Raw genomic sequence first — 20,441 nt, 5'->3', positions numbered from 1 at the left:
ATAAATGAAAATTATATATATATTTCACAAAGTAAACATGTATATATAAACAAGTGCTGCATGCAGCCGGTAGTCCCTGCCTATATAACCGAAAAATTAGCAAGTTGCCGATGCCAACGCTGTTGCAAGTGTGTGACAATTGTTGCCGTTGGCAAGCACTAATTGGAACGAATTGTCCAAAACGAAATTACTCGCCGATGCCAATTCCCCATTTCATTTCTTCTGTTACCAGACAGGGGCTTCTCCAGATTTCCAAGAGGCATGCAGATATGGAAGAATCACAGATATGGAACATTTCATGCATCTCCAGATTTCAAAGAGGCATATAGATATGGAAAACATCAATCTTTTGCGTGTCTCCAAAACACATACTTTATTTGTTTCCGTTATATGATCATAATCGCATGTGAAGCCTACGCTATGGAGAATGAGCTGAATGTTGAAGGTATTCTGGTGCGCTCAGCCTAAGGTATTCTTGTGTGCTCAGGAAAATGAGCTGAATGTATTCTGGTGCGCTGCACTGAGGAGAATGAGTTGATCCAGGCAGAGAGTTAATATCTTAGCATGAGGAATTGTTTTTGTATTGTTTTGTGTTTTTAGCAGCAGGTGAAGGTGTTTTCGTGTTTTTTTAGCAGATGTGAGACTGCCATATGGCTACCATGCCAATACCCATGCGGACAACGACTTACATGACACCTTTTCAGATCACAAAAAGTTTGATGAAAAAGTTTGACACGTGGTTCTTACTAGAGACACGTTATCAACTGCATGAACCAAGTTGGTCAAATGGGGCCCATTCATCGGACTACGTGTGGAAGTTTTCCATTAATGTTTTATTTGGCATAAGTTTCAGTGAGAAACAGCACGCCCAATTTTCATCTCCTTGCTAATCAATAAACTCTGTTAATGTTCATTGAATCTTGAATTGTCCGTCCAATGCTAATTACATTCTTCCGAGAACAACGCTGCTGCTGTCCGTCCGTTAAAGAGAAGACCGAGAAGCATCTGAGAGTGCGACCGTTATATTGACGGAAATACTGGCAATAACGGCGAGTCTGTTGGCGTTTCAGGTAATTTTTAATTGGCAAAATATGACTTATTTTTCATGGATCGCTATGTGGGCACTATTCAAAACCATTAGAGTCGTGCTAAAACAGCTTAGCGTTTCAGGTAAGGTCGTCTTTGCTTGAGGAATTATAATATAAAAGAAATTGAACAGGAATGACCTATCAAAATCCATGGCCAAGTTATTTGAAATCTCTGCACAGCGAATGTCTAAAGCAGTTGTTTGAACAACATTGTTGATGTATGCTTGCGAATCAGATGAAGAACATGGTAACATATTGGACTATGAGCATTAACCATTAAACTTACCTCACTTGGAGCGATTCTCACAGTCAATCATGTGTTTTTTGCAGCGATTCTCACGCATACAGATCATCTAGATCAAAAATCCATAACCAGAAATTTTGTTATTTTAATTATATTGCAAAAATAGCTCCGACTAAGTTTGACACTAAACACTAAGCATGCTAACCAGTCACCAAAAAGTAGCCCTATGTTTGTGACCACAACTTGACCTCGGATATAAGAAAGTAAATTCAGATATAAATAATTCGAACATGATCCTATAAGCCAGACCAGAGAAAGAATGACATCTCAGACATGAGCCGCAAAAAAGTGTTTCCAATTGCTAGTCTTTTCAAAGCCTCCCTACTGAGGATTTGGCGGCCTGCTGTTTGCTGCCGAGACTCTGGAACCCCACTCAAGCAACTCTTTGCTTGTATCATCCTTGTGTACAATAACTTCAATGAAGCATAAGCAATCCTTTTTGGGTCCTAGGGCAGTTTTAATAGCCTCTACAACCTCTTCTTCCGTCTTAACCTGCACAAAAAGAAGGGGTGCTGTTAAATAACAAAACAAATACCTGGTACAGAGTACTTAGGCATCCTGCATTTTCTAGGGCTGAGAAAAAACGATGAAAAGCTGACAATAACAACAAAACTGCCATGATAAAAATCAAAAAGAGAGGAGTAGATTAAGATCACCAATCTAATATAGAGTTTTGACCAACTAAAGGTAAGTCCCAAAGCCTACAATAATGTAAAAAAATAGCTTGGCAGTCCAGCATTTCCCTTCACCGTTATGAATGGCATCTACTAAACCGGTGTAGTTCCAATTCTTTATGACATTGTATGGGCCATCATGTATTTCAACTTCTATAGTATATCCTCCATTATTAATCAGAAAAATGATAGGATTCTGCCCATTGCGAATCATAGTAGACACATCCTGGACTATCACCTGTTGAAATAAGGAAGAATACATTTAGGGATGAAAACTTACTTAATTTTGGAGAAAACAGATAACCTGAAGGAATTTAATATTTCAAATACAGATTCATTGTTATTCATTAAATAAAATATTACAGAATTTTATATAAAAATCCTTGCATATGCACCTGAAAGCTTCCATCACCAATGCATGATATTAAACGCTTCTCTAGCGTTGCTTGAGCATATCCCAGTGTTGCTCCTACGGACCAGACTATCGATCCATACTACATTTGGAACTCATACCTGCCAAACATACATTTAGCTCAACGAACAAACAGCTGCAAATATAGAGACAAATATACTTGCGAACAGAGCACCATGAGAGTGACAAATAGAGCAGCATAATAGTAGGTCCCTCTCATCAGAGAACAAACATTTCTCTTTCATCACTCATTGCTGCCACTCCTGCCATTGCATTGCTGCCACTCCTGCCATTGCAGACTTCGGCTCTGAAGCCTATCCAACAACAGTCTCACCGGAAACCTTCCTCCGCAGATGGTAAAGACTAATTTCATATTGTGTATATATTCACTCTTTAAGTATTTTAAATAAAACAGTAATTTCAACAGTGATGACTCATAACTGATAATCCAGTGATAATGTGACATCTTCCGATTCTATAAAAAGCGTACTTCTACATGGCAAACTCATATATTCACTCTTTAAGTATTTTAACTAAAACAGTAATTTCAACAGTCATGACTCATAACTGATAATCCAGTGATAATGGCCACCCATTAATAGCAACCACTCATCACAAAAGGTAGTATTGTATTCCTATGCGTTCGTGTAGATCCATGAGATTCTTATAGACATATGATTGTAGACAAACTATTTAAGGAAGAGAAATAGATGAGCTCAAAAAAAAGAAACTGACATGTCACAGAATTTCTTTTCTCATTGAAAAAATAAATGGTACCTTCTGTGTAATAAAGATCTTTCCTTTCATATGAAGCTGCCCAGGCAAAATCAAAGGCTACGCGACAATTACGAATTCAAAAATGTACCTATGGAAAAAATACTTTAGGACCCCATCTAGATATATCTTCTAAACCCATCCAAACGCAAATTTTATTTATATAAAACGCTAAGGACGTTTACCAAAAGCCCGGAATTTGAGAATCAAGAGACCCTCGGGAATAAATTATTAATATTGGAGCAGTGTGTCTCATTGGAGCAGTCGGGAGGTCAGAACCGACTTGAGGCCGGGGTCGGGCCTTGGTCCTCCATTTCTTAATGAAATCCTAGCTCCGACTACACCGGCTCCACCTGGACATTCGATTGCACGCCCTCCTTTCTATTAAAAAAAAAATCAGAACTACTCATATTGTAGCATGAAAAATAAGTTTCCAATGTTAAAAATGTCATTCTCTTAATTTTTTGATAGCCATAGCCACATCAACTAATAAAATGAATGTTACGTTATCTTTTTTCAACGCTTTCTGTCACAAAAATTTGACATATTCTGACTCTATAAAAAGTGTACTTACATGGAAAACTCATAAATCCACTCTTTAAGTGTTTTAAAGAAAACAATAATTTCAACATTCATGAGTCGTAATAGATAATCCAATTATAATAGCCACCCATTAATAGCAGACACTCGTCACAAAAAGTAGTATTGTATGCCTATGCATTTATGTAGATCCATCAGGAAGGATATTGTGCACATGAGATTCTCATAAACGTATAATTGTAGACAAACTATTTAGGGAAGAGCAATAGATGAGCTCAAAAGCAAGAAACTGACAGATCATAGAATTGTTATTCTCATTGAAAAAATAAATGGTACCTTCTGTATCAAAAGGAAAAAATATCGGTCTATTGAGATCGAGGTCCAGAAACGTTTGGATGGGACCAAGATTCTGGTCAAAATGTTGGTCAACAATTGTTGATCAGGAAAATATTTTGATATAATTATAGATTCCAACCCAAAGCAAACTCCACCAATTGTTACGTATTTGGCAAAATTTTTGGGTATCTCTCTTTGAAACTGTTTGAATTTCTCTGCATATATCTTTGTTCTTCCGTCTTCCGTCTAGGGCTGAGAAAAAACGATGAAAAGCTGACAATAACAACAAAACTGCCATGATAAGAATAAAAAAGAGAGGAGTAGATTAAGATCACCAATCTGATACAGAGTTTTGACCAACTAAAGGTAAGTCCCAAAGTCTACAATAATGTAAAAAAATACCTTGGCAGTCCAGCATTTCCCTTCACCGTTATGAATGGCATCTACTAAACCGGTGTAGTTCCAATTCTTTATGACATTGTATGACCCATCATGTATTTCAACTTCTATAGTATATCCTCCATTATTAATTAGAAAAATGATAGGATTCTGCCCATTTCGAATCATAGTAGACACATCCTAGACTGTCACCTGTTGAAATAAGGAAGAATACATTTAGGGATAAAAACTTACTGATTTTTGGACAAAACAGATAACCTGAAGGAATTTAATATTTCAAATACAGATTCATTGTTATTCATTAAATAAAATATCCATCACCAATGCATGATATTAAACACTTCTCTGGCGTTGCTTGAGCATATCCCAGTGTTGCTCCTACAGACCAGCCTATCGATCCATACTGCATTTGGAACTCATACCTGCCAAACATACATTTAGCTCAATGAGAAAACAGCTGCAAATATAGAGACAAATATACTTGCGAACAGAGCACCATGAGAGTGACAAATAGAGCAGCATAATAGTAGGTCCCTCTCATCAGAGAACAAACATTTCTCTTTCATCACTCATTGCTGCCACTCTCCCATGTTTCATTCCTTCTAGAGTGTATATTCATTGTATATATTTTTAATCAATACCCAAATTTTGGTATATTATTAATTAATACCCAAAAACGCCCGTTTAAAGCAGACAGTAAGGATTACGAACTCGATCTCTAAGCTCGAACAGAGAAATAAATAAATATACCTCACCACTCAGCCAGGTAACTTTACGATCTGCTTGTTCATGTTTCATTAGTTACAGGGGATATATTCATTGTATATATCATTTATCAATATACGTACAGAATTGGGATTAATTGAAAATATACATCGTATAAATAGAAAATATATGAATGATTATATTTCAATCGTCTTAGATTTCAGAAGATTTCATGCATGGTGTTCTTCTGTAATTTCAATCAGCGTGATCTCTAAATATTCATTCACATCATGGCGGAAGCTTACACACAGCTGGAGCTTAACATCATCTCGGCTCAAGATCTCAAGGAGATGCATCTTTTTGGCATGAAGGAGATGCAGACCTACTGTGTTGTCTGGATCAATTTTGAGAAAAAAGTGACGACACAAATTAACAGAACAGGTGGCGCAAACCCTACCTGGAACGACAAGGTCATTTTCAGAGTGGAAGAGCGTTTGCTGCGCAGTGAAACCTCTGCTGTGATGGTGGAGATATACTGCGTGGGTGGCCTCAGGGACAAGCTTGTAGGCACTGTGAGGGTCTTCCTTTCCACTTTCCTCAAGGACTACGGGAGCCCAGATTCCAGCGGGATGAGCTTCTCGGCACAGCAGGTCCGTCGTCCTTCTGGACGCGCCCCTCAGGGCATTCTCAACCTTGGCATCATGATTCTTGATGGAGTGGATCTTCACAGAATGAACAGATTCAACCCTGCAACTGATGGGGCTGTGGATTTCAGAGATTTGACGAGGAATCATGTCCAACCCAGGCCGTCATTTCTCAGACTTCGGCTCTGAAGCCTATCCAACAACAGTCTCACCGGAAACCTTCCTCCGCAGATGGTAAAGACTAATTTCATATTGTGTTTGGTGGCAAGAAATTGAGACGCGGTGGTAGCCAGCTACCTGAGAGGTGGCAGACGGTGGCAGACGGTGGTAGCCAGCTGCCTGAGAGGTGAGAGGTGGCAGCTATATAATAAACTTTGCATGCGCCTAAGTTTCATGTTTGTCACCACAATTTTCCAGACTTTGGATAAAATATAACTTGTCACCACATTTTTGCATTGGTATAAGCGAAGCCTGCAATAAGAGGTCCTTTCTTGCCCAGCCAAAAACCTTCGTTAAAATTTTGATAGACGAAAATTGTCATTCTAAAACATTGGTTAAACGATGATAACGCCAAAAAAACATGGTCAACAAATGAATTAATGCGCGGTCAACGATCTATCGATCGCTATAGTCCCAGGCAGGGACTAATAATAATAATATGCCTATTAAATATATATATATAGAATAACATTACAATCTACATGTAACAAATATAATATATTGCATAAATGAATATTATATATATATATATATATATATATATAAGTAAACATGTATATATAAATAATATACCTAGTAAATACAATAATATATACAAAATATTAGATATATATATTGTAATATTACAATATACATTTACACACATATATTAACATTACAATCTACATGTAACAAATATAATATATTGCATAAATGAAAACTATAACTCTATATATATATATATATATTTTGATTGCAAAAAGTAAACATGTATATATAAATAATATACCTATTAAATACAATAGTATATACAAATTTGCATTATACAAAATATTAGATATATATATTGTAATTTGACAATTTACATGTAATAAATCCTCTATGGATTTGTTATATTTGTCTTATGTTTTGTTTTCTTTTTTAATATATATTTTGGGCAGTTTTATTTCAATTATGACAATGACGGACTAAAATTAAAAATTTCAATTACATAATTTACAAAATTCATATACCTCAAAAAAAATAAATTAAAATCACTAAATTTATTTATATATTCAAATATATAATTTGAATTAAAAAATTGCAATAAACTCACCCACTTTTTTTATTTGTAAACTTTTTAACTTATTTTAATTTGAATTAATTTTTTTTTTAACTTATTATAATTTATCAAAATAAAATACACCCACTCAATATAGTAAAAATTATGATTTAAATTATAATAAAATGTGAGATGAACAATATCGTTCAACCCTCTAGTAGACCTTCCCAAACATAACACTGTGGGACCCACCCTATCACCTTTTTGTAACACAAGAAATGAAATATGCCAAGGTAAAGTGATTTTGACCGATTTATAGCACAAACAATTTGAATATATGTATTAGTACTTTTATAAACTCAACAAATATTGTTAATGATGATGATAATCAATTATTTCGTGACTCTTTGCCACTGCATCTCCGGGGACTCTAATCATCTTTTCCTCTACCACCCGTCTGTCCAATGCTCCGATGCAATTTTTTTTTTAAATAACATATCATATTTTCCACAGGTCACTTCATGTTCCATGGCAGTATGTCAACTGCATGTCCGTAGATATGCTTCTCAAACGAAGTATATTCTCCCCATGTTTAATTTCATCTATCCAATTTTATTTTTATAAAAAAAGGTCAATCTCGGCTTTTCGACCCCCAAGTTGAAATAGGTGAGCCTTTGGCTAATTAAATGATTAATAAATGTGTGTAGATGTCAAAAACACTTATTAGTTTCTCCCATATAGAATTCTAGCAATCAATGCAAGTTATTAGGTATTATTGGTTTAGCTGGATCAATGCAACTTTTAATATTTAATTTTGGAAAATAAGTATTTATTTTTCAACATTTAAAAAAAATATTTTCATTGGACTATATTTTGAAGGTCTTATTATAACCTTTGCACAATATAATGCTATGTGGCTTTGCAAGAAAGGTGATGCAGGGGCATCCAGCTAAGGGAGGTCATGGTTGGAGTGTTTGTCTTTGCAAACAGAAGGAGTTTCATTTAGTTTTTTTAATTTTCATTTAAATTTCTAGTTAACGACATTTAGGACCTTATGTTAAGTTTGAGTCTGTCTCAGCCCACTATTTGTTTTTGTTTACGTTATTTTATTTTTGTTTAAAATTTACTTTTAGAATACAGTCAAGAAAGAACAGTTATCAAGGAATAACTAAATGTAACTACTGACAGTTTAATAACTGTACAATGATCTTTACAAAAGAAAAGAGGAAAAAGCTACTGTAATTATCATCATAGTGTTGAATAGAAACAAGCATGAAATCATTCTGAAAAACAAGAAAGTCTGAATCCATATATTGCAGCCTAAGTATTTTCTGCCTAACTTAATTAAATTCATTTATCCATATCATAACGATGACAGAGAGTGAATAGTTAACACAAAAGTAAGAAGAACACGCGGACAAGTTCAGCAAGACAATGGAGCGGGCTTGCAGAAGAATCAAGTAAATCACTGTCAAAGGAATATACAAATTTCTACAGGTACCAACAGAACTCATAACATTCCCCTTTGCTATTTAATTATCAAAAAGAAATCACTGTGTATATATCGATATCGAATATCTACAGACCAAGATACAGTTACCAAATACAGACAAGCCATGAAAACAGAGTTCTTCCATTAACAGTGCCAAATACAACCACGAGGTCACCATAGGACCGATATAATTACAATTCATAAGTTAAATAGCCGGAGGCATAAATACACAGGCCAAGACACAGTGAGACCGAAGCCAAACCCTCAACAACAGACCCAGAGAATACTACCAACAGAAAACGCTTCGGACAGACAAACAGAGGAATAACAAGGAGCAACCCTACCCGATACAAGCGTAGGTGTTAGGGCACGAGACCAGCAAATGGAGAGCCCAGCCGTATACCTGCGTGGCCAACAAACAGGCCATTAGAGCCAGCAAGCAGAGCCATAAGCACAAGAATTGAAAGCAGAGGCAAGGGTTTAAGGAAAGACTTACCGAAGGAGCCGAGCCCGTGCGAACAAGGAAGGAAGCCGCGGACCAAGGTCACGGTCGCAGAGTGCCCACTGCTCACAAGGAGCAAGAACAGTCAGTGACAAAAGAAAACGAGGCAGAAGCGCAAGGCATAGAAGGAGAACTCACCTCTGGTTGAATGCCGGATGAGAGCCGAGAGCCGAGCCACCCCGCAACCATGACTTGCAACAAAATGCCAAGCAAATAGTCAAACAGTGAAGAAAGCACTTTGAAACTAACAACATAATCAAAGCCAACGTATAACAAAGACCCACAACCAAATTCATAACCAGGGCCGAACAAGGCGAAGACCAGAGATTGAGACCAGGGGTTCCAGACCCAGAACTTCAAAACCATGCTCAAAATAGGAAACATCACCAACGCGCGGAAGTAGAAACCCTCACGGGAAATCATTCCCAAAGTTGGACAAATGAAACCCTCATGAAACAACAACCAGAGACCAGGAGCCGAGACCTCGACGGAGCAGCAGAACAACAGAGCAACAATAGAATGGTCGGAGTTAGGGTTTCCGCGGGATAGTGAAGAGGCAGAAGAAGCAAGCCCAAGGAGGAGGACAGTTATCCTCACGACATAACCTCTCATACCGCGCCATAAAGTCAGCCAACCACAAAACAATCAACTACAATCAACAATTAATTATAAGCCATAGGTGTTCAGCGCTGGTCCCATCAAAAGGTAAATACATTTCCCACCATAATTTAACCAAGTTTTTGCATAAAAAATGCAAAGGAATAAGATGTATCTCACCATTAATGCAAAGGAATAAGATGTATCTCACCATTATTTATGTTTTCTTCAACACTTATGTAGGACTAAAATTGTAAATATGTAGACTTAGTAGTGGTTACTACCCATCAAAATTTATGTGAGTCCTTGTGGTTGAGCAAACAATTAATTTATCCACTTCACATCTCAATTCTTGAGTTCCTATCAAAGTAAGATTATAAGATTCTATGTCTATTGATTATTATTAATTTAGCATTGACCAATATAGGTTATAATTTTTTATGTAATTTTTCCAAATTATAATTTATAACTTCAATGGCAAGGACTACGCTTCCTTGAGCACGTGTTTCATTATAGAAGTCATATGAATTAAATGATTAGTAAATGTCTAAAAAATGCAAACTTTTGTGAATCATGATGTTTATAACAACCTATTTCAGAGAAATCAAAGTGACAATTTTCACATCAACACGTTTCAAACCACATAATGTGTATAACAGGGAAAATTTTAAGGGCACAATTTAGCAAATGAACTATTTTTTGGACATTTTTTGAAAAAAAATATTCATCATTTTGGTTAAAAATTCGCCTATTTTTTGGATATATATGATTAAAAGTTCCGAAACCTTGATACTCCACATTGGATAAGTCTAGATTCTTTTGAAAATGTGTAAATATTAAAAATTTAAAAAAATAATAATAAAAATAATAAAAATAAATCTTAAAATTAAATGGACATAAAGCTACACTGTGTTTCTGTGGGTGGATTTCTGATATTTTTTTTTCTTAATATAACCGCATAGACACAATAAGTAGATTTTATTTTATTTTTATTTATCTGCTATGTCCGTGTGCATGCTTGTATAACAATTGGTTGAAGACCATGCATGTCCCAAGTTGTTGCATGTGGTTAAAGAGTACACCATAAATAAAACAATCTTGGTTATATTGAACAAGTAGGGAAATCTAGAAAATTTAACATACAGGTGGGATAGTTTTGTAAACCAATATGAATATGAATTAATCAATACTCAAAGGGAAATTTTTATACATATATACTTATTTTTGGTTATGTAGAACCATCAGCATGGCCCATTTTTCCATGTTCATTTTTTTTCATTCTTTTAAATCTTAGTTTTCTCTGCATCGTTTGATCATTCATTATCTTCTATTTTTCCAGATTTGAAAAAGACAACATTCTACTCATATGAGAAACCATAAAACTATTAAATCACTTTATTGTGTTTTATTATTTTGATTTATTAACCAATGAGTTTAACATCATGATTGTCCGAGTATAATATACTAATAATAATTATGTCTTGAATTTATATTGTCCGAGTATAATATACCAACAATAATTATGTCTTCAATTTATATGTGGTATAAAGTAAAATGTTATATGGCTAATATATTATAATAAATGTGTGGAGATATATAATGATTTTTAAAGATAATTGAAACTTATAATGATTATATTTATGATTTAAAGAATATTTTAATTATAATTTTGGTGATAGAATTTATAAGTCAATAGTTAATTGTTGTTGTGTTTACTTATTATTTAATTTTGAATAATATAAGTTAAAAAAACTTATTAATTTTAAATTTAAAAATAAATAAATTATTGGATTAATATGAATACCAATCATGCCGGTCTTGAATATTAAAATTTATTGTTAAAAGTATCATTTGGATAAACAAAATGGGTTTGTAAATTAAGAAAAATAAATAGGATGTGAATTTATAATTTTGAAGTATATGATTTTTGTTTTTTTGTCAGCCAAAAGAGCATCATTATATTATTATCTGTGAAATCTACAGTACAAAATTAAGTTGGACGGCCTCTTTAGCTTCACTACAGACAGAGGGGAGAGAGAAGGGTGCTACAGATAACAGAAGATGCAACCACATAACCATTATTTCTTATAGGCTTACTAGCCTTACATTACAAAAATATGGCAAAAATTACCAAGAACTTGAGATAAACATGTCATGGAGGGTGGTGAGGAGAAATTCTAGGAGGACCTGCATGGAATCTGACTTGCTCATGCATATGGAAATAAATGTGCTCCACTGGGGCCTCCAAATCACACAGGTGATCATAGAGGAATCTCTAATTGGGACATATACTCTCAAGCAACTCTAAAGTCTCATTGAGGAAGAATTGGATGTCATTAAAAGAGGCCACCAATTTATTCTTCTCTTCATACTAGTGATCTATCATGATGTCCAGGTTGGCTTGGATGCCTCTTAATGGATCTACAATGATTTCCAATGAGGCTGCAACCTCCACTCGACCTGGTGAACACTCACGAGATTGAGCAACCTCATCCTCCCATTCTCTATTGATCGCATCCTCTGAAGTTGAGCTCAAACCAATGTTTTATCGTCCAGGATGGCCCTTATGCCCTCCTCCATGACAGGGGCGCCCATGCTTCCGAGGCATGACTGGCCACTCCTAAATACTGCCAACCAAAATGACCAGAGAGGGTACAACCTCCCAAGATGAAACAACCATCTACAAACACCCTAGCCAGCATGAACAATGCCACACACGTCCCGTTGTGGCTCGACAATGCTGACCAAGTCAGGCCACCAAATGAAGCTGGAAAAGAATCACTCTGTTGGATCCCTTAAATGACTCTAATTCATTATCAGTCGATAGGTGAAACAAAGGAGGGATATCCGTAATTCTCTGCCCAAAACCATACAACTACACTCTCGTCGACTCACACAATTCCTCAATATATATAACCAAGAGACAAATAAAAAAGGAAGTATACATTTCCCCATGACCAGGAGCACCCCCTCCTTTGTCAAATTTGTCAAAGGGCATCGACAAAAGCTGGTGCCACCACAGGCCCTAACCGGCTGTGAGAGAGTTATCTTCAAAAAGCAATTGTGGCCACAGACAGAGCCATTCCTTCCACATGGCAATGGACAATGTTGAGTTACGAACCACCACCAACAACCATCACATAGGAAAATACCTTAACCAAATAGAAACAAGAACCTAGAGACCATTGAGTATGCACCAACCTAAACCAACCCTCCTTCGACGGCATCCAGGGTTACCCCCTGCATAACCAACCTTGACGCACTAAAGGGGAGAAAAACCTCCAAACGAACTTGGATCCCATATGAACACACACCAACCCGACAGAGAAGCCACAACGACAAATTTTGAACACTCCACAGAGTTCCATCTACCCCATGGCCCTGGAAAGCTCGCTCTGCCTTTAACACTCTCGTCTGCCACCCTACACACAGAGTTCATCACCCAAGAAACCATAACCATTATAATATCACCACCAGATAATATAACAGTCAAAGGCGGGTCTGGAGGGTTCGATCAATCATCGACCCATTGCATCACTTTATGGTTCAACATGTTTACACCTACCTTGTGCCTCGTGAGGCCTACGCCGAGGTGAACCTGCCATGTGTTGATACAGCCCCATCAGGGCTATATATGACCTTTGTTATTATAATAAGAAATAATTGATTTTTTTCTAAATACTATTTAGGATAAACAAATTTATAATAAGATATTAAATTATTGTTTTAATTCTAAGTTAAGAGGTTAAATATATAGGTAAAAAAAGTGGTGGGTCACTCTCGTAAAACAACAATAAATGTGTTGTATTTTTTTTATTAATCAGATGAAAAAAAATTAATGAAAATTTATTGTTATCAATTGTAAACTTAGTTTTCTTTATTTTATGATTATATGATCTTAGGAACGCTAACATGTGTTTAAAAATCGCATCTAATTTTGTTTTATTTTGATAAGTGTTGTGTTTTGGGGTGTTTATAAACTTTGTTATGCCATGTTGTACTATATAAATGTAATATTTGAAATGATATAGAATTCCCATGGATGAATGGGAAAAATGGAACTGAATATTTTTTTGCTTTATAGGGGAGATCATGGGTCCTAAGCGTTGAAGACAAACTCAAGTCACCCCTAGGGTAGAAACCCCACCTTAAGTCACTGCAGAGATTGGAACCCCGACCAAGCAAGTCATATTACATTCCTTGGGAGAAATGAAAAACATATTAAAGGATTGAGTCACCAGTCAAGGTCAAGATCAAAGAAATGATCAAAGTAAAGAAAGGAAGTTGGAACAAACATAGAGACGACACTTAATTTTTATTTCAATGTTGATGATAGACGAACAACCCTCGATATTATGAAAGAAGTCCAAAAAGAAAAATTACCAGAGTTCACAAGTCAAGATGGGGGTTCAGTAGTAGAAGCTTGGGTGATTGTTGTCAAGAGAGCACTTAGCTTCAAGGCATACTCTTCAAGGGAAAAGGTCCAAATAGTAATTTCTACTAAAAGTAGAAGCTTTAGCATGGTGGGTAAATGAAGAGACTAAGATGCAAGTCACCTCATTGCAAGTTACTTGGGTTTTTTTTAGGAATCCTTTAGAACCAAGTACCTATCAAAGGAATATAAACACCAAAAAATAGGGTCATTCCATACAGTACAACAAAATGGTAGATCAATAGAATACTATGAGGTTGAATTACATGCATTAGTCCATCATGTAGACTATATGGAAGATGATAAATGCCAAGCTGAAAAACTCTGACATGGGCTTAATCCTTTGGTTCGAGTGGAGGTCACCATGTGGAAACCCACCACTATGGAAACAACCACTATTTTGACCAAACAAGTCCAAAGGATGATAAATATGAAAAGGAAAATGGTGGCTAATGAAAATACATAGAAGGAATCCCCCAAGGAGGGTGTAAACAGAAAAGGGGGACACCAATATGAATTCCACGAGAGATGAAACAATGTTTCTAGGATTGCTAATGCAACCTCTGGGTTACCTATAAAGGAACGTAGGAACCAACCCTACTTGGAAAGAACTAATAGTAGAGCTAGAGGAGTTAGTGGTCAAGGACCAAGACATATCGAGGTCAATAAGAATGTTGGGAATGTGGGGATCCACATTACAGAGACATAGTTATGTTATGGCATGTCTGACCACGTCAAGAATAACATCTACAAAGTAATCCATCATGTTTCTTGCTACTGCTTGAGTCTAAGTTTATGAGGAGGAAGATGGAGGGGAATCTTGACCCATAGAAGGGGCAGCTCTACCACGTCTACCACCTCTACATTCAAAATATAATCTACATCTAGCCATCAAGGGCAAGGAGATGTGTAATAACCCTAGTTAAAAAAAATCATGTAAAAAATATAAGAACAAGGTCATGGGACACGTATTCCAAGCTGAATGGTGGGAAAAACATCCTAATGGGTGTTCATTTGGTTTATTATGGCTAAGGAAATGGAAAAGGAAATGATATAGGCTTTGGAAAGGCAAGACACATTAATTGACATTTTATTTATGAAAATAATGGAAAATAGGAGAAAAGGAAGGTGAAAGGTCACGGGATGCATGTGAGGAGGAAAATGAAGGAAAATTGAGAAAATTGAAGAAAATAGAGGCCTCATTGATAAAAAGGCTTCTGAGGATCAGTTCATGGCTTCTGTCAGTTCAACCTTTTGTCAGCTCATTTTTGGAGCTCTCTCTCTATTCTCACTCTCAAACTCTTGGACACTTAGTAGGTTGGATGGTCTCATTAGCTTCACTACAAACAGAGGGGAGAGAGAAGGGTGCCAGAGATAACAGAAGATGTAACCACATAACCATTATTTCCTATAGGCTTACTAGCCTTACATTACAAAAAGATGACAAAAAATACCAAGAACCTGAGATAAACATGTCATGGAGGGTGGTGAGGTGAAATTCTAGGAGGACCTGCATGGAATCTAACTCGCTCATGCATATGGAAATCAATGTGCTCCACTGGGGCCTCCAAATCACACAGGTGATCATTGAGGCATCTCTAATTGGGACAGATACTCTCAAGCAGCTCTAAAGTCTCATTGAGGAAGAATTGGATGTCATTTAAAAAGGCCACCAATTCGTTCTGCTCTTCATACTGGTGATCTATCATGATGTCCAGGTTGGCTTGGATGCCTCTCAATGGATCTAAAATGATTTTCAATGAGGCTGCAACCTCCACTTGACCTGGTGAACACTCACGAGATTGAGCGACCTCATCCTCCCATTCTCTGCTAATCGCATCCTTTGAAGTTGAGCTCAAACCAATGTTTTGTCGTCCAAGATGGCCCTTATGCCCTCCTCCATGACAAGGGCGCCCATGCTTCCGAGGCATGACTGGCCACTCCTAAATACCGCCAACCAAAATGACCAGAGAGGGTACAACCTCCTAGGAAGAAACAACCACCTACAAACACCCTATCCAGCATGAATAATGCCACACACGTCCCATTGTGGCTCGACAATGCTGACCAAGTCAGGCCACCAAATGAAGCTGGAAAAGAATCACTCCGTTGGATCCCTTAAATGACGCTATTTCGTTATCAGTCCACAGGCAAAACAGAGGAGGGATATCTGTAATTCTCTACCCAAAACCATACAACTACACTCTCGTCGACTCACACAATTCTTCAATATAAATAACCAAGAGACAAATAATAAAGGAAGTATACATTGCCCCACAACCAAGAGCACACCCTCCTTCATCGAATTTGTCAAAGGGCATCGACAAAAGCAGGTGCCACCACAAGCCCTAACCGGTTGTGAGAGAGTTATCTTTAGAAAGCAATTGTGGCCACAGACAGAGCCATTCCTTCCACATGGCAATGGGCAATGTCGATTTACAAACCACCACCAACAACCACAACATAGGAAAATACCTTAACCAAATAGAAACAAGAACGTAGAGATCATTGAGTATGCACCAACCTAAAACAACCCTCCTTCGACGGCACCCAGGGTTCCCCCCTGCATAACCAACCTTGACGCACTAAAGGGAAGAAAAACTTTCAAACGAACCTGGATCCCAAATGAACACACACCAACCCGACAGAGAAGCCACAACGACAGATTTCGAACACTCCACAGAGTTCCATCTACCCCATGGCCCTCGAAAGCTTGCTCTGCCTTTAACACTCTCATCTGCCACCCTACACACAGAGTTCATCACCCAAGAAACCATAACCTTTATAATATCACCACCAAATAATATAACAGTCAAAGGCAGGTCTGAAGGGTTCGATCAATCATCGACCCGTTGCATCACTTTATGGTTCAATATGTTTACACCTACCTTGTGCCTCGTGAGGCCTACCCCGAGGTGAACCTGCCATGTGTTGATACAGCCCCATCAGGGCTATATATGATCTTTGTTATTATAATCAGAAATAATTGATTTTTTTCTAAATACTATTTAGGATAAACAAATTTATAATAAGATATAAAATTATTTTTTTAATTCGAAGTTAAAAGGTTAAATATATAGGTAAAAAAAGTGGTGGGTCACTCTCGTAAAACAACAATAAATGTGTTGTATTTCTTTTATTAATAAGATGAAGAAAAAAAAATTAATGAAAATTTATTGTTATCAATTGTAAACTTAGTTTTCTTTATTTTATGATTATATGATCTTAGGGACGCTAACATGTGTTTAAAAATGGCATCTAGTTTTGTTTTATTTTGATAAGTATTGTGTTTTGGGGTGTTTATAAACTTTGTTATGCCATGTTGTACTATATAAATGTAATATTTGAAATGATGTAGAATTCCCATGAATGAATGGGAAAAAGGGATCTGAATATTTTTTTGCTTTATAGGGGAGATCATGGGTCCTAAGCGTTGAAGACAAACTCAAGTCACCCCTGGGGTAGAAACCCCACCTTAAGTCACTGCAGAGATTGGAAACCCGACCAAGCAAGTCATATTACATTCCCTGGGAGAAATGAAAAACATATTAAAGGATTGAGTCACCAGTCAAGGTCAAGATCAAAGAAATGATCAAAGTAAAGAAAAGGAGTTGGAACAAACATAGAGACAACACTTAATTTTTATTTCAATGTTGATGATAGACGAACAACCCTCGATATTATGAAAGAAGTCCAAAAATCGAAATTACTAGAGTTCACAAGTCAAGATGGGGATTCAATATTAGAAGCTTGGGTGATTGTTGTCAAGAGAGAACTTAGCTTTAAAGCATACTCTTCAAGGGAAAGGTCCAAATAGTAATTTCTACTAAAAGGAGAAGCTTTATCATGGTGGGTAAATGAAGAGACTAAGATGCAAGTCACCTCATTGCAAGTTACTTGGGTTCTTTTTAGGAATCCTTTAGAACCAAGTACCTATCAAAGGAATATAAACATAAAAAAATAGGGTCATTCCATATAGTACAACAAAATGGTAGATCAATAGAATACTATGAGGTTGAATTATATGCATTAGTCCATCATGTAGACTATATGGAAGATGATAAACGCCAAGCTGAAAAACTCTGACATGGGCTTAATCCTTTGGTTTGAGCAGAGGTCACCATGTGGAAACCCACCACTATGGAAACAACCACTAGTTTGACCAAATAAGTCCAAAGGATGATAAATATGAAAAGGAAAATGGTGGCTAATGAAAATACAGAGAAGGAATCCCCCAAGGAGGGTGTAAACAGAAAAGGGGCACACCAATATGAATTCCATAGGAGATGAAACAATGTTTCTAGGATTGCTAATGCAACCTCTTGGTTACCTCTAGAGGAACGTAGGAACCAACCCTACTTGGAAAGAACTAATAGCAAAGCTAGAGGAGTTAGTGGTCAAGGACAAGGACATATCGAGGTCAATTAGAATGTTGGGAATGTGGGGATCCACATTACAGAGACATAGTTATGCTATGGCATGTCTGACCACATCAAGAATAATATATACAAAGTAATCCATCATGTTTCTTGCTACTGCTTGAATCTAAGTTTATGAGGAGGAAGGTGGAGGGGAATCTTGACCCATAGAAGGGGCAGCTCTACCACGTCTACCACCTCTACATTCAAAATATAATCTACATCTAGCCATCAAGGGCAAGGAGATGTGTAATAGCCCTAGTTAAAAAAATCATGTAAAAAATATAAGAACAAGGTCATGGGACACGTATTCCAAGCTGAAGGGTGGGGAAAACATCCTAATGGGTGTTCATTTGGTTTATTATGGCTAAGGAAATGACAAAGGCTTTGGAAAGGCAAGACAAATTAATTGACATTTTATTTATGAAAATAATGGAAAATAGGAGAAAAGGAAGGTGAAAGGTCACAGGATGCATGTGAGGAGGAAAATGAAGGAAAATTGAGGAAATTGAAGAAAATAGAGGCGTCATTGATAAAAAGGCTTCTGAGGATCAGTTCATGGCTTCTGTCAGTTCAACCTTTTTTCAGCTCAATTTAAGAGCTCTCTCTCTCTCTATTCTCATTCTCAAACTCTTGGACACTTGGAGTTTTATTGACACACTTCAACATCGGATCAAGGGAAGAAAATATCAAAAAAGGAAGAGCAAGATCAAGTAGCTACAACGAGATTACTTGCAGGTATCGATTTGCATGTGTGATTTCCTTGCTAGTTTGGCATGCATGGTTATGAATGTGTGTTCTTGGTTCTCTCTCTATCATGGGCATGGGTTTGTCTAGGTGTGACAGTGTTCTTTAGCCTTACCTTTCCATTTTCGTATAGCCATGGTGTGATGGGGTTCTCATGTTTTAGTTGAGCTAGATTCTCGGATGGATTCAAAACTTAGTGAGGTGGTCTATGAAAGAAAGAACACATGTACTAATGATCCCTCAATCATACTACATATTGTGGTAAAGCCTTGGCCTAGTAACCCCTGAATCGGATTGTGGGTTGCGATAAAAGCCAAATTTTGTGGTGCCTCGATGAGCCTAGGAATCCTCAACCGGTGAATGGCAGGATATACAATAAATCCTAGAGGTGGGTGCCCTTGATCAGGCCTGGGAAACATTGGCTGGTGAATGGTAGGATATATGGTAAAGCCTGGAGGGTGGATTCTCGATTAGGCCTAGGGATCCTCGACTATTGTATGGCAAGATGTACGGTAAAGCCTAGAGACTAGGAGATAGAAAAATTCCTCACGGTGTAGGTGGAGAAATCCGGTGGCATCCATGATTGTTTAGGGCCTAGTGTTCCGATGGGGATTGTAGTAAAGCTTAGTTCTATTGATGAGGGTGAGGTGGTTTAGCCTCGGGAAGTGCTAATTTCTTTTTGGTTATGAGTCCCACATTCATGCTTGGAATATGACACGGGGTTGATTGGCTGAAAGAAATATTTGGTTCAGCCAATCTATGGTCGGGTGGCATGTGGAAGTCCCAAACCTGGTTGGTTTATGCATTCATTAATAAGGGTTCCTTCTCCTTGATATGTCCTTTGTAAATGTATTGGTTTATATGTGGATTTCATGGTTGTTGTATCCTTGTTATATTTGTTGTTTATATGTTGGTTATGAGTATGTTCTATGACAACGATGGTGTATGGATCTCATCATGTTTTGATTAGTAAATGAATATACAATGAATATATGACCTAATAGATGATAATTTAGCTATTGTGACAAGGCATCAATGCTTCTTTGCAATTCTCAGATAAGTATGAGACCCCTATGCTCATATTTGTTGATATGACCTGTAGATTGTATATTTGTGATGTGTTTAACGAAATTCCTA

At 36.9% G+C, this 20,441-nt stretch overlaps 1 protein-coding gene and 1 long non-coding RNA gene across 2 annotated transcripts; one reads left to right on the top strand and one right to left on the bottom strand.

The window, feature by feature from the left end:
- Window positions 1-1,608: 1,608 nt before the first annotated feature.
- Window positions 1,609-2,298, bottom strand: LOC149261223 (uncharacterized). Its single transcript, XR_016248409.1, has 2 exons — window positions 2,166-2,298; window positions 1,609-1,884 (listed from the first exon to the last, which is right to left on the bottom strand). It is a non-coding gene; the product is annotated as an uncharacterized LOC149261223 (long non-coding RNA).
- Window positions 2,299-5,522: 3,224 nt separating this feature from the next.
- On the top strand, window positions 5,523-6,065 carry LOC149261222 (protein SRC2-like). Its single transcript, XM_089368197.1, has one exon. The coding sequence runs from the start codon at window positions 5,523-5,525 to the stop codon at window positions 6,063-6,065; it is 543 nt and encodes a 180-aa protein (XP_089224323.1).
- The last annotated feature ends 14,376 nt before the right edge of the window (window positions 6,066-20,441 follow it).

The sequence above is a fragment of the Pinus tabuliformis genome, chromosome 6 (genome assembly GCF_031772625.1).
Source record: "Pinus tabuliformis cultivar Carrire ecotype Pingquan chromosome 6, CPIR1, whole genome shotgun sequence".
Lineage (NCBI taxonomy): Eukaryota > Viridiplantae > Streptophyta > Pinopsida > Pinales > Pinaceae > Pinus > Pinus tabuliformis.
Note: the sequence above shows the minus strand (reverse complement) of the source record. Positions and strands in the feature narration are given on the sequence as shown.